Source organism: Elephantulus edwardii, unplaced genomic scaffold (assembly GCF_000299155.1).
Source record: "Elephantulus edwardii isolate Elephantulus edwardi_28Jun2011 unplaced genomic scaffold, EleEdw1.0 scaffold00016, whole genome shotgun sequence".
Taxonomy (NCBI): domain Eukaryota; kingdom Metazoa; phylum Chordata; class Mammalia; order Macroscelidea; family Macroscelididae; genus Elephantulus; species Elephantulus edwardii.
This window is the reverse complement of record NW_006399766.1, coordinates 18,589,637-18,604,292: the sequence shown is the minus strand read 5'-3', so window position 1 is coordinate 18,604,292 and position 14,656 is coordinate 18,589,637. Positions and strand designations below refer to the sequence as shown.

At 38.8% G+C, this 14,656-nt stretch overlaps 1 protein-coding gene across 1 annotated transcript; it reads left to right on the top strand.

Annotated features, from left to right (window-relative positions):
* Positions 1–3,459: 3,459 nt before the first annotated feature.
* Positions 3,460–13,930, top strand: MMGT1 (membrane magnesium transporter 1). Its single transcript, XM_006881816.1, has 4 exons — positions 3,460–3,538; positions 8,787–8,839; positions 11,228–11,331; positions 13,771–13,930. The coding sequence occupies exons 1-4, from the start codon at positions 3,460–3,462 to the stop codon at positions 13,928–13,930; spliced, it is 396 nt and encodes a 131-aa protein (XP_006881878.1).
* Positions 13,931–14,656: the final 726 nt, after the last annotated feature.

Here is a 14,656-nt window from a genome sequence, read left to right as displayed (position 1 = left end):
TGCCACCACTAACTAACTGTACTTTGCACCTTTGGGATTAACTCCACCTTAGAAAGTGGATCCAAGGTACTTATTTGACCAATATAGTACTTATAAGTAAAGTACCTTCCTTTTAGGTTGGAATTCACAGATAAAACCAACTAAAAGTCCCTCTGAACATAAATTAACCATTTTATTTCTAGCAAATGTGAAAGGAGGTTATACAACAGCATCAACAGGTGACTGGACAAACAAAATGTGGCATGCACGTACAAAATCAGTAACAACCCTCCAGTGGGTTTTCAGACCATAAGTCACACAGGATTTCCCATCCTTTTCCTGCCCAGAAGTTAGTGGATTCAAACCACAAAAAAAGGGTGGCCTCTAGGCTAGAAGCTCAGACCACACAATCCATACCCACATAATGGAGTGTAATTCTGCCAAAAAGAAAAATAAAGTTCTGACCTATGCTACAAAATGGATGAAACTTGAAAACATTATGCTGAGTGAAACAGAGCACAAAAAAGACCAATTTATATGGTTAGTTTATATGAAATAGCTTTAAAAAAACACATACCTTCAAACTCACTGTCATTGAGTCATTTCCGACTCATAGAGCTTGCTTGGCTCCACCATCAACATTCTTGGCACCAGCAACCTGGAAATTAAAAGATGAATTGCACTGGGAAAGTCTCCTGGTCAGAGACCTCTCCAGAGTGCTGAAGAGCAAGGCTGTCAGTCTGGAGACTAAGGTTCGCCTGATCCAGGCCGTAGTCTTTGCAATTACTTGTTATGCATCAGAGAGCTGGACAATGACTAGGGATGATGGAAGGAGAGTTGATGCCTTTGAGCTGTGGTGCTGGACAAGAGTATTGAATATACTATGAACTGCTAAGAGAACAAATAGATTCATTCTAAAGAGGGTGAAACCAGGGTGCTTCTTGGAGGCAAGGATTCTGAAGTTTAGTCTGACAAACTTTGGACATGTTGCAAGGAGGGATCAGTCCTTGGAGAGGGACATCATGCTTGGGAGGGTGGAGGGACAGCGCAGAAGAGGAAGACCCTCGATGAGGTGAATTGATTCAGTGACTGGGGTAATGGGGTAGGTGTGTCGGAGACAGTGAGTTTGTTAGGACAGAACAGGGTTTAGGGCTTTTGTACCTAGGGTCGTTATGAGTCGCAGGCTACTTGATGGCGCCTAAAAACAAGAGCCCCGCTAGCTTCCAAGACCTGATCACTAAGAGAGCAGACTGCTTATCTTCCTCACACTGAGTCGTTGATGGATTTGAACCACTGGAAGCTCAAGCCCCAATGGTTAGCAGTGAAACTCGCCACCAGAAACTATGCCACCAGAGCTTCCGTTATTTTATATTAGTTGATATAAGAAAATCCAGCAGATTGAATGAGTCCACTATAGAAGGTCCTGGATAGAGTGGGAGAAATATGTGGAGCAAAACTCAAAATCATAAAAGAATTTTAGATTTATTGGTCTAATAGAGACTGGTGGAACCCCAAGACTGGTCCTTAGACACTCATCAGGCTTAGAACAGAACTCATCCCCATCGGTTAATTTTCAGTCAAGCAATAGATAGGCTTACAAACTTAAAAAAAAAATATATTCACACACTAAATGGTAACATCAGGGAGGGATGCACTCCTTAGTAAAATCAAACACAGGAACCAAAGGTGCAGGTTTTGCCTGGCGACTAAGTTCAGAAGTCAAGAAGAGACTGCAAAGGATAAACGGAATGGAGAAAGACAGGGAAGAAGTGGGAACAGTGTTATGACATTGTGGAACTTGCAAGTGATGTCATAAAACAAAGTGCATATAAATTGTTGAATAGAAAACTAATTTATTCTTTAAATTTTCATCCAAATCATAACAAAAAAAATTTTTTATAACAAAAAATTTTTAAAAGTAGAGTATGCTAAGAGAGATCAAGAATGGGGTTATTGTCAATTTAAAAGGGATGGTCAGAAGGAGGGAAATGTGCATGAATGGATGAATAATAACAAAAAATGGGGGGAAAGGGATTGATCATAATTCCAACAAGGTGGGGAAAGGGATTGATCATAATTCCAACAAGGTGGGGAAAGAATGTTGGGCCATATTTTACTTTCACTTTATGATTTGTCTTTTGCAAAGCTTTACCTATCCAGGAGGGAGCTCTGGTGGTCTAGTGGTTAGAAGCTGAGCTGCAATCTCTAAATCAGAGTTTCAAACCACCAGCTGCTCCACGGGAAAAGGGTGGGCAATATCCTCCCGTTTGTACAAATTAGTGCCCGCTGGAGGATCAGGTATGGGTGGGTACTGACTCCACAGCATCCAGCCATAACCTATCTTTCAAAGGGACACTAGAGGAATTGGTACAGATTTGGGGGGGGATGGTGAATTGCCAATTTGAAGTACCGAAGGACCATTTCATGGGAATGAATGTCCAGGAGGTCGTTGGAAATACAGAGTCGGAGTTAAAGTGAGATATTTGAGAAAGAGATGTAGATTTGGAAACACTGAATTATCTAGACGGCGGTAGCGGTAGGAATGAGTGAGTGAGTGAGTAAGCAGGCGAGCTTGCTCACTAGGAAGGTTCAGGGGAGAATCTCTTTATTTTAAAAATAAATTTTTAAATTTTATTTGTGATTTAGGACCTCAGCACTGAAAGTCTGTATTTTTCGGGGATTGAAGACAAAGAAAAATCAAGATGAGAGTACATTTCTAATCATTTACAAGAAAGAAATGCGCTATTAGCATCTTTTTATTCTTTTCTGTGCAATTTCCTCTCGAATGTAAATGAACTAACTTTATGATAAAACACTCCCACTAAGCTTCAGCCCTTTCAGTGAGAATCTTTCTCCAACACCTTTCGAAGGTAAGGAGATGAGAACTAACACTGCGCATCCCTGCGTGCCAAGGGCCAGTTGTCCTGCACGTCCCCTCGGCCCCTAACCAAAGTGCTGGCTCCCAGAGGGCTGAAGAACAGAACCTGTCTGCCAAAATTTAAAATTGCTTAAAACAAGACGGGGAGATAAGGTTTCAATGGGGGGAAAGGTCTGATAAAAATCAGTGATCTAGAATGGCATCCAGAGCCCAGACCCTATCAGCCGCCAGCCTATCAGCTTCTCTGCCTTCCCGAGGACACACCCTGATCACCCTATGGCTGCGCTCATTGGCTGGCGCCCATCCTCTCCACCTTCCACACAGTGTCTTCCACCTTCCACTCTTCGTTCACGCTCTCCGCAAGGTTCACGCCCCTCCCGGCCGGCCGCACCACGCAGGCTCCGAGAGTCTCGTTGACATTTTCCCTTCTTCCCGTCACGCCTGTTTCCGCTTGCTCAAGGCTCGGTAGCTTGTACCACAGAGGCACTTGGCGCCTAGCGCTCCCGTGACGTCATCTCCCCGCGCTGCGCGCACAACTGCCGGTGGTAGCAGCCGGTGGTAGTACTGTTTGCTTTTGTAGGACTGCTGCTCCTCCGAGGATTATGGCGCCGTCGCTGTGGAAGGGGGTGGTGGGCCTTGGCCTCTTTGCCCTAGCCCATGCAGCCTTTTCCGCTGCGCAGCGTAAGTGCCTGAGGGTCGGGCACCGCTCAGGGGCGGGACCCGGGAGATTGTGTGTGGGCGCGCCCCTTGGGGAGTGTCGGGCCGAGTGTCCCAGAAATGATCGTTTGAGGCCTTAAGAGTTTCGGAGTGCCTAAGAGAAGAAGCAATGCAGGGCTCTCTAAGAAGAAGGTTGAAGTTTGAGTGAGATTGCGGGAGGGTTAGAGCAGGAGTGTTTGGGAGAGCGCGCTGAACGGGGCGGGGTTGACAGAGATGGTCCGAGACCGAGATAAGTGATGTCGCATCAGCATGGAGCCGAGTAGGCAATGTGTGGGACTGATCAGCATGGCCCAAGTCTCTTGACAGCTAGGTAACCAACATCTCGGGCTCCCCTGGGCTGTCCAGGCACAGCCTGGGAAGTTAAAGGAAACCATTCCCTCTGGGAGGCACTGTGGTGGAGAAGGAAGAGCACTGGACTAGGAGTCCTGCGAGCGGTTTCTTAAAACGTGCTTTCCACCAAGTCCGTGTGACCTTGGCCAAGTCGCTTGGTTTTCTCTGAGTTGCAGAGAGGTGGATTTGAATGACTGGGAAGTTTACATGGAAGAAGAAAATGTTTTAAAACACTTAATAAATTAGAAAACGTAGTACAAATACAATTAAATTGTCCCTAAGAAACATAAAGCCCAGCAGAGGATGTGGTACACTCTTGAGCCACCTGATTTTTTGGGGGGGATGGAGGGGATCTTTTCTCCCAGGCCAGGATTCAGTAAGCAATATAGCACGTGGGCCACACGCAGCTGTCCTCTTGTTTTTGTAGAGTTAAGAATTTATTTTTTAACATTTTGTGATGGCCATGGAGAAAACATAACAGAGGAAGAATAGCATTTTAGGGTCTGTGAAAAGGATCTAAAATGCAAATTTCATTCCCCATCTATAACATTTTCTTGGAACAAAGGCATACTCATTCATTGGGGAATGTGTTTCAGACTGCCTTCCTGTGGCCGAGTTGAGTAGTTGTGATAGAGGCAGAATGGCCGGTGAAATCGAACATTTTAACTCTGGCTCTTTGCAGGAAAGGTTTGCCGACCTCTGCCCTAGCCTATAGAGCTCAGAAGACAGGAACAGTATAGTTTGTAAACAGTGTCTGGAATAATGTATTGAGTGAAAAAAAGGAAATTCAGTTGGATTTTCCCCCTTTACTTACATTACTTTCCATCTCCTGAAATAAAGCAGAGAAATATGTCTCATGATTCCTCCAAAGCCCAGGTGTTTTTTTCAAAGTGAAGTCTTTTGTTCTATTTATTATATAGTCGAAATTATCTAATAATTTACTCCCTACATATATGTGTTAGAAAAACATTTAGCTTGACAAGATTGATTATAGATTAAAATCTTTTGTGTTCAGAAATTTTAGATTTACATAAAAGTTACAAAGGAACATCAACTGTGTACCTTTTGTCGGGTTTACCCATTGTTACTTTCTTAAAATACCACTCTGTAGTGTCACAACTAAGAAACTGACATTGGTAAATTACTATTAAAGTCTAGCCTGTATTTAATTTCTACCAGTTTCCTTTACTGTCTTTCTTCTGTTTCATGGTCCAGTCCAAAAAGTTTGTTGTCATATTTCTCTAGTCTTCTTTGGCCTGTGATATTTTTTGCAAAGCTCCAATCTTTAATGGTAACAAGTAGTAGTAACATTTATTAAGTGCTGTGTGCCAGGCTATCTTACACTTGTATTATATCATTTCATTTTCCCCGAAGCCCAGTGAGGTAATTGGTAGTATTATTCCCTTCTGAAAGTTGAAGCATCTGAGACACATGAAGGTGGAAACTTGTACAGAAGTACAGAGATGATACGTGTTGAGGCCAGGATTCAAACCCAAGGAGTTTGACTTTAGAGCTTCAATACTAGACTGTTTTATAAGATAAAGTCTTTGGTAATTGATTGAAATTATGCTGTGCTTAGGTACTAGGGTACAGTGATAGTGAGTGACATGGCTCAGAATCTAGTGGGGAAAAAGTAGATTAAGAGCAATATAGACAGTATGTTCACTAAATAAGAATGCATAGTGGTGAATGCTGTTAGTTGTTTTGGACAAAGAATTAAGAAAAGTGGCAGAGTGTTTCACTGCTCAAAGTGGTCACCAGACCAGGATCATGGGCTTCTCCTGGGAGCTTGTTCATACTACAGCATCTCAGGCCCCACTGCAAACCTGCTGAGTCCCAGTTTGCATTTTAGTAAGAGCCTCAGGAGATTTGTATGTGCATGGAAGTTTAGGAAGCTCTGTCCTGGAGATTAACATATCCTGGAGGAGATGAACATATCCTGGAGTACTTGTGTGATTTCCTACACTAAGTTTCAACTGTATAATTAGTAATGCAAGTAGAGTCTTAATGGCTTCATTTCATAGACCAGGAAATGCCTGGTAAAGGTAATAGTGTCACATTAGGCTTCATGCATAGAAGAAAGCTAGCTGATAATTGAACAAAATGTAGGATAATAAAAATATAATTTTTCTTTTTCTATTGGTTTGGGTATTTTTTTTTAATCCATCCTTAGGATAAACTCCCAAACTTTAAGAAATGTCTCTAAAGATGCTATTAGGAGAGAGAATGTTAATTCAAAACAATTGAAATTTTTTTAAGTCCAAAATAACATTACTGAATCTAGAATTAGTTTTGTTTTTATATTTGAAGTAATGAGAATGTCTCAGGAGTTTATCATTGCAATGGTACATATAATGTTTGTGCTGGGAGGAGACTGATATTTACTTCAAGACTAATTGTGTCATGCCAGGTTGTAGCAGTGGCTTTGGGGCTGTGGTGTTTGCTGCAATGAGTTACACCAGTGCACCTCTGTACCTTATCTCATTTACCCCTCACATCACTCCCATTTTACTGCCATGGAAACAGAAGCAGTGAAAAGATAAACAATCATGTGTTTATTTGGATTCTAAAACAGAACTCACACCTCCACATTTTAACACTCTGAGTTAATGTAGTCAGAGACTTTCTTAGATTGAATGAGATGTAGTAAATTGGAGGGCTAGTATTAAAAAGTAGGTTAATAAGCCTCTGAATTAGATCTTTTTCTTTTATGTAAGTCTTCACTTATATAATTGTACTTCACATTTATAATTGTACTTTTTAAATAATATTTTATTAGTAATCTACATTTTGTTCAAGCATACAATTTGTTGAGATTGCGCCCATGCCAACCCCTCAAGACAAATATTGAATTTCTAAAGATGTTGATAATAGAAGGCAATAAAAGTGATAATATGTGTGTATATGCATATGTGAATATACAGATAAAAGAGATAATTGGCTTCTCTCAGAACCAACAGTAAATTGGAGAACCTCTGTACCTTTCTGTCTCCTACGGTTAAGCTAGTAGTAGAATTAGAAACTAAATGGTAGTGGTAGAAAATGTCTTAGGATTCCTTTTCCACCACTGGTCCAGCATTGTCTCTGGGAAATAATTTCCATACCACTATCGACTAGACCACTACAGGACCAACAGTCAACGTTGTGATAGATGGAGAAAGGAATGAATCTGCCAATTATTTCACCTCACTTGGATCCACAACACCCTTGATACTAGCAGTCAGGAAATCAGGAGATGTGCATTGTGCATGTCAGCTGTCAGGGACTTCTCCAGAATGCTTAGGAGCAGATGTTAGTTTGAAGACTAAAGTGTACCTAATTGAAACCATGGTCTCCTCAGTCACCTGCTGTGTATCAGAGATCTGGACAATGAATAAGGAGGACAGAAGAGTTGATGTCTTTGCGTTGTGATGCTGGAAAACAGTACTGAATATTCCATGTACGGACAAAAGAACAAAGATACGTCCTGAAAAGGTGCAACCAGTGTCCCTTGGAAGCAAAGATGATGAAGCTTTGTCTTTCATACTTTGGTTATAGGCGAGGCTAATCCTTGGAAGAGGGACATCATGCTTGGAAAGATGATCAGTGAAAGAGAGGAAGACCTCCAACAAGATGGTTTGACTTCAGCAATGGACTCTGTTGTGCCAGAGATGATGAGGATGGCCAGGGTGGAGCAGGGTTAGATCCATTGTTCCTAGACACTGACGTCGTGACACTTAACAACAATTACTCAGTACACAAAGAGATCTGCTAACCCAGAGACTCAGCTTTGGTGGTTCAAATCCACCCGTGGTTCCTCAGGAGAAAGATGGGCATTCTTCTCCTGTGAGATTTACAGACTTGCAAACCCAGTGCTATACGTGGGTTCCAACTGGATGCCAGTGAGTTATTACTACAAGAAAGGAACCCTGTTGGGGTAGTGTGTTATGCACTGTACTGCTAATCAACCAAGAGCTGAGCAGTTTGAATCAACCAGCTGCTCTGAGGGAGAAAGATGGGCTATCTCCTCCTGGAAAGATTTACAGCCTTGGAAAATCTGATGGAAGGTTGCTATTAGTCCGAATCAACTCCATAGCAATAGTCTTGGGGTTTTAGTCATTACTTATTCAGCACAGAGAGCCCTGGTTGTTCAGTAGTTAAACACTTGGATAATAGCTGAAAGGTTGGTAGTTCAACTCCTCCAGTGATTCTGTGGGAGAAAAGACCTGGTGTTCTGCTTTCAACATGTCATAAATCAAGTTCCTATGAATTGTGATCAGCTTGACAGCACATAACATCACTTGGAACAGTTTACCGAGCTCCTGGGTGATGCAAATTATTAATGCACTGGATTGCTTTAAGCCTACCTGGAAGAGCTGCAGGAGAAAAGGTGGCCATCTACTTCTGGAAAATTAACCATTGGGAAAGAAAAAACAAACCCCAAAACCTGTGGAGCACCACTTTATTCTGACACATAAAGTTGCTTTGAGTCAGAATTGACCTGAAACTGACTGTGTCCATAGCTGTGAGACTGAAGCTATTTCAGACCTGAGATTTTCTTTCAACTTAATGATTGTCATTTCTTTGTCCAGTTAGTAAAAGAATTTTTCTTTTTGCTTACTGTCAGATGTTTTTAGCTTTCTTGTAGTCAGAAAAAGTAAGCATTTCTGCCCTGGACTCGCTCATCTTTTATTCTTACCCCATTTTATAAGCAGGTCAATGTGAGAATAAAATATTTTATTAAGGTAAGGCTGATTGATTAGGAAATGAAAGTTTTTGAGGAATCTGGTATTAGCAGTACTTAATTGCTTATATAAATGAACCCCTTTTTTGTTTATTGATTTATTTGCATTTTTTTTAAAAAAGGCTACAATTTCTTTAATGGTATGCTTCTGGTTTATAGATCGTTCTTATATGCGATTAACAGAAAAGGAAGATGAATCACTACCAATAGATGTAAGTTTGTAATTTATATTCCATTAAAAATAATTTTAAAATTAGCCACATAGCTTATAAGTCTTTTTACTGATTCTTATGCCCTTAAAATTTTCTAAACATGGAATAATATTTTTCCTTTATAGTAAAACCCAAAGAATGGAAAAGGAAAAGATTTCTGTTTTCATTTCTAGAACTGTCACAATAGTCTTTCCAAAAATTTTTCCATTTATAGTATGAAACAGATTTAAAACATGGATTATTTGGCTTTATCTTACTAAAAGATTTATGTAAAGTTTTAAAGAAGCTTTTTTTGGACACACATATAAAAGATGAAATGAAAGAAAAACAAGGAAATGGGTTTGGTATGTGCTTTTTTTTTTTTAACTTTAAATGATGTATATTTTAGCTTCACTCACAATTTTTAGCCCTTCTGGAATTTAAATTACCAAAGTAATATATTCTTTGTAATAGACTCAAGCATTAAATGTAAAAATTAAAGCTAACTCCTTTTCTTAGAAATTCCACCTCTACTCCCAAGATACAGCAAACATTGTTAACAATTTGAATTAGTTCCACAGTTTGGGTTATACTAGTTTAGTATTCTTCCCACACATAAAAAACACTGTCTTTATAACAGTATAGTTTTATCTAATATACACAATTTTTCCCCTAAGATGCATGTATACATAGTATCATAAATAGCTTTTTAAAATGTGATAATCTTAAATGTGTTTTCATGACAATTCATAAAGACTTTACCACATTTTTGTTCACAGTGTCTATGATTCACTGTATGAATTAGGCCTTGGTATACGCAGCATAGCAATGGGCACTGGTAGGGCATTTGGTTTTAATTTTGGAAATTTGAATAATAGCTTGTGGCTAATTTTGACATTAGTTATCTATAATTAAGGTTGGGGGTGTATGTGTGTATGAACTCATCCCATCACCTTTGTGGTTTTTTTGGGGGGAGCGGTTTGTGGCACTTTTTTATACCAGTTTATTAACAAAGCTCATATACATTGTTTTTCACACTGAATCTCTCCCATTTCCTTCACCACCACCCCCTCCCCCATCAAATTGTACGACCATCCCCTCATTCTTACCCCTCTGCTCCTACAGTCCCCTCCTTGGATCCTCATACTAGTTCTACAATAATGGTCTTATACAGTATTTGTTCTTATGGGTCTGAGTTAGTTCACTTAGCATAATGCTCTCTAGTCCCTCCAAAGTTAGGTAGTGATTTACAAAATCATTGCTCCTGAGTGCTGCATAGTATTCCATCGTGTGAATGTGCCATAATTTCTCAACCCATTCAGTTGTGGTTAGACATTTGGGCTGTTTCCATGCTCTGCAATCCATCGTGTGTGTGTGTGTGTGTGTGTGTAAGCATATATTCTTTTTAGGTTTGTTTTACATAAATTTCAATTGCAAATTGGAAAATTTGAAAGATACAGAAAATTACAGTCAAGAAAATAATATACCTATACTCTTAAACACTTTTGTTGCACAATCTTTTGAAAACAGTTTGTTGTTACTTAATAAAGTTGAACATCTCCTTAGCCTGTCCTCAGCAATATCAACCCTGTGTACTAAGGCTTAAGAATAAGAGTGTTCATATTGGTATTATTTGCATATCAAAGCTATTAGAAAACAATTCAATTACTTCTCAACAGTAGAATGGATAAATTGTGATGTTTTCATATAATGAAATGCAGAGTACGATGGAACTGAATGGTGTCCTGCTTTGTCTTAGAACAGAGCTGGATCTTACAAAGTCAAGAGAGAAAAGCTAGACCCAGAAGAATACACTTGAGTTGATTTATACACAGTTCAAACAGGCTAAACAAACATGCATGTGTATATGTGGTTTTAGAGATAGATGTATAACTGGTAAAATTACAAGGAAAAGAACTGGTCTTGTTGGTTAGTACAAAATTTGGGACAGTAGTTTTAGAGGAAGGGAAAAAGAGAAATTGCTGAGGAACACATGGGATTTGAAAGCTACTGATAATGTTTTATTTCTTTAACTGGGTGGTGAGCGAGTAGCCTTCCTATTGTTTTTCTTTAAAGTGTAAACAGATGCACAGACTTTTGCATATGAACTAGTCAGCAAAATGCATTTGAAACTTTCATTATAATTGAGTTCTAAACTGCTTTGTGCCTGTTTTTGTTAATTTGAGCATGTTAAACTCATCTATGAAAGTGTTCAAAGGGGTTGTGTCCCTGAATCATGGAGTTTGCAGAGGTTTTTATTGTGTTTTGAGTCCAAATCATTTAAAGTGAGAATTGACTCCTTCATGAGTAGCAGTTTGGTCTGTTAGAGCCTCAAAAGGGACAGAAAATGAAAAATGTATATACTGACATTTGTATATTGTTTAGTAATCTTAGTGTCCATATTTACAGATAGTGCTTCAAACACTTCTGGCCTTTGCAGTTACCTGTTACGGTATAGTTCATATCGCAGGGGAGTTTAAAGATATGGATGCCACATCAGAACTGAAAAATAAGTAAGTCTTTCTCTTTTCTTCAGTGGTTCTTTTCACAGAGAGATTTTTCATTTATGTATTTTAAATGTATGTTTTCTGGTACCAAAAGGTTGATCTTGTTTTTGATTGTGCTGTTTCTATGAGTAAATGAGGTGAAAATACTGAGATAGTGTTTACCATTATAGGAAAAATGGAGGCTGATTTTCAGATTATTGATATTAAAATAAGATGTTTTTTACATTATGGTGCTTGCACGTTGCTTAAAATTAATTGTTTGAAAAAAATTAATTGTTCGTTAGTTGGATGGATGGATGAATGAATGAATGAAAATAGACAAATTGAAAGATACTCCCTCTGAGATTTTAACCACTCTCCCCCTTTTCTTCTCCTTTCCTCTTTTAACCTTCATATTCCAGCTGAGTGTGTTTTTTGTTGTTGTTTTAAAAAAATCTGATCACTTTATTTGAATTTTTTTAACTTAAAAATTGTGATTTGAGTAAGTTTGCAAAGCACATTGGTTTTCAATTCAGCCATGCATATGCATTATGTTTTAGTACATTACTATAGTCTTTTCACTTCCCTGTGATTCTCCTTTCTATCAATCCTTCTATCCTACCCCTTCCTGCTATCTGCACTTCATCCCTACCCTTTTAGTCTTGTTTGGTTGATTGTTCTAAGGAGTGAGTGTCTCCTTGATGAGATTATTCATCTCAGAAGACTATTGTTTATGTGAAAATTGAGTCATAGGGATGATTTTGTTCCAGTTTTGAAGGATAACTAGGGTTATCCATGGTCACAGCAGCTCCACCAGTCTGTCAGACCAGCAAACCTGGCCATTTTTATAATTTCGAGTATTGTTCCGTATTCTTCTCCAACTTATTTTTTCGAGAAATTGAGGGTTTTCTCTTTTCTCAATCATATCACTCAAGTCTGTGGCATAAACTCTTCTTCCCAGGTCATTTTCCAATCCTGTATTAAAGTATATTTGTTAACGTACTTTTGTCTTCCTGTTTTTCTTCTGGAGACGTGCTCTGGTGGCACTTGACTGGTAATTGAAAGGTTGAAAGTTTGAAATCACCCAGCAGCTCCATAGGAGAAAGTCCACATGGAGTTTGTTGTTATTGTTATGCACTGTCACGTTGCCTGCAACATACAGCCACAGCTCTGAAGCCTGCCCTATCCTGAGGCAGTCTCACTGACTCTGACATGCCTATTCCCATTACCCCAGTTACTATGTCAGTCCATCTCATCCAGGATCTTCCTCTCCTGCACTGTCCCTCCACCCTGCTGAGCGTGATGTCCTTCTCCAAGGACTGGTTCCTCTTGGCCACGTGCCCAGGAAAACATAAGGGGCAGTTCTTCTCTGTCACATGGAGTCATTATGAGTAATAATCCTACCCTAATAACATACTCCTTAGTTATTTTCATGAGTTTTATTCGCCTTCCTTCTCCATAATAGGAACTCTGGTAGCACAGTCCATAGTTAGGTTGCCAGCTCAGCCACTCCACAGGAGAACCATGGATTGTCTCCTCCTGTGTCATTTACAGCCTTTGGGAAACACAGTGAGTTAATGAGTGAGAGGTATTGAGCAGGTGATAGCAGAATATATGCTTTTGGACAACAGTAGATATAGAGAGCCAAAAGGAATTTTTTTTCTTAAACTGTTCTTGAAAGTTTCTTAGGAAGCTACTCATGTAGCTTGAATAGAGGATTTTGTCCTCTATTCTGATTTTTCAGAATGACCAAAGAGGCAATCTAAGTGGGGTTGGTTGGTTGGTTTTTTTTGTTTTTTTTTTTTTTTTAAATTTTTCATTGTGCTTTGAGTGAAAGTTTACAGAGCAAATTTGTTTTCAATACAGCTTTTTGTTTAATGGCATTACAGGCCCCACATTTAATTACAATGTGTATTTGCACTTTCTCCCTGTGATTATTCTTATCAACCTTCTATCTTAGCCCTTCTTGCCTGTGAGCTTCTTCCCTGAGCAAATACTGCCCTTTTGATTTCACATGATTGATTGTCCTAAGGAGTGAGTACCTCAGTGGTGTTACTGGTTGCATAACCTTGTCTGTTGTTTTGCTTAAAGTTGAGCTTAAAGCATGAGCTTAATTCCAGCTCAGAGTTTGTGTTGGGTTGTTTGTTTTTGTCTACACTGTTTTATGGGCTTGTATTAGATTTACAAGGTTGATTCAAGTTGAGCTAGTACTTGTTACCATTCACTCTAGAAGGAATAAGAATAGTGGAATTAAAAGAATTCTGAGGGCTTCTCTGTTTCTTATTTTACCTAATAGGAAAATATGAGATAAAGTATTATTAACATTTACAGTCTGATTTCATGGATTTATATTTAGTTTGAAATATAACCAGTAGAGCAGTTTCATAATTCATTGAAAACTTCCTTAATTTCCAAAGGCATTTATGAACATATACTTGAAATTGATGCTTTTCCCCCCCTTTTCAGGACATTTGATACATTAAGGAATCATCCATCATTTTATGTATTTAATCATCGTGGTCGAGTACTGTTCCGGCCTTCCGATCCAGCAAATTCTTCAAACCAAGACGCCTTGTCCTCTAACACATCGTTGAAGTTAAGAAAACTCGACTCACTGCGTCGTTAAGGTTTTTACAAATTATAATGACAGGACAGAGTTGGAATATTGGAGTTTGGGGTATAAAACACTCCCCATCAATATTTATATTGATCTTTCAGACCTAATTAAAACAGAATCTATGGCTCTTATTTGTACACTGGCATTCATATCACTAATGCAATATAAGTTATCTGTGAAACAAGTTTTTTTCCATAGGTATTTTTTTTTTCATTTAAAACAAATGTACATCTTTGTGAAAGTCACCATTTTGAACACATTTCTTTGGAAAATGTCATTGAATTTTTTTAGCTATTTATTTTTTTAGATTTCTTTTGCACTACAGTTTTTAGGATCCTTTTGGAAATATTCTGTGATGACTGCATTTGGCAACATAAGTTATAGGAACGTGATTGTCCATTCCCAACAACAAATGGACTTTACTAAGGAGACCAAAAATGATGATTCATTTATCAGGTTTTCTTATGCCCCCTAAAAAGTGGCTCTTCAACAGATACTGGCCAGTTTTTACTTCATCCATGACCTCTCACCCTACATTACTCCTAGTTCTTTTATCACTTCTCTAAGATTCTGTGTATGAAAATGAGCAATGTTTATGTCAGATTTTCTTTGTTTTGACAAATATATTCAACAAATTCAACTTACTTTAAGCACGTTGTGTTTCTTTTGTGTATCTTTTAAAATTTACTCTAGTTGATTAGATAGTCGAAGAATAGCTGAAGATAGACCAAAAAG

Bases quoted from the DNA above. Each gene is read 5' to 3' on its own strand.
- MMGT1 (XM_006881816.1), top strand. From the start codon at position 3,460: ATGGCGCCGTCGCTGTGGAAGGGGGTGGTGGGCCTTGGCCTCTTTGCC. The intron at 3,539-8,786 runs GTAAGTGCCTGA...TCTGGTTTATAG, and splicing joins AGCCTTTTCCGCTGCGCAGC to ATCGTTCTTATATGCGATTA. The intron at 11,332-13,770 runs GTAAGTCTTTCT...CCCCCTTTTCAG, and splicing joins ACATCAGAACTGAAAAATAA to GACATTTGATACATTAAGGA.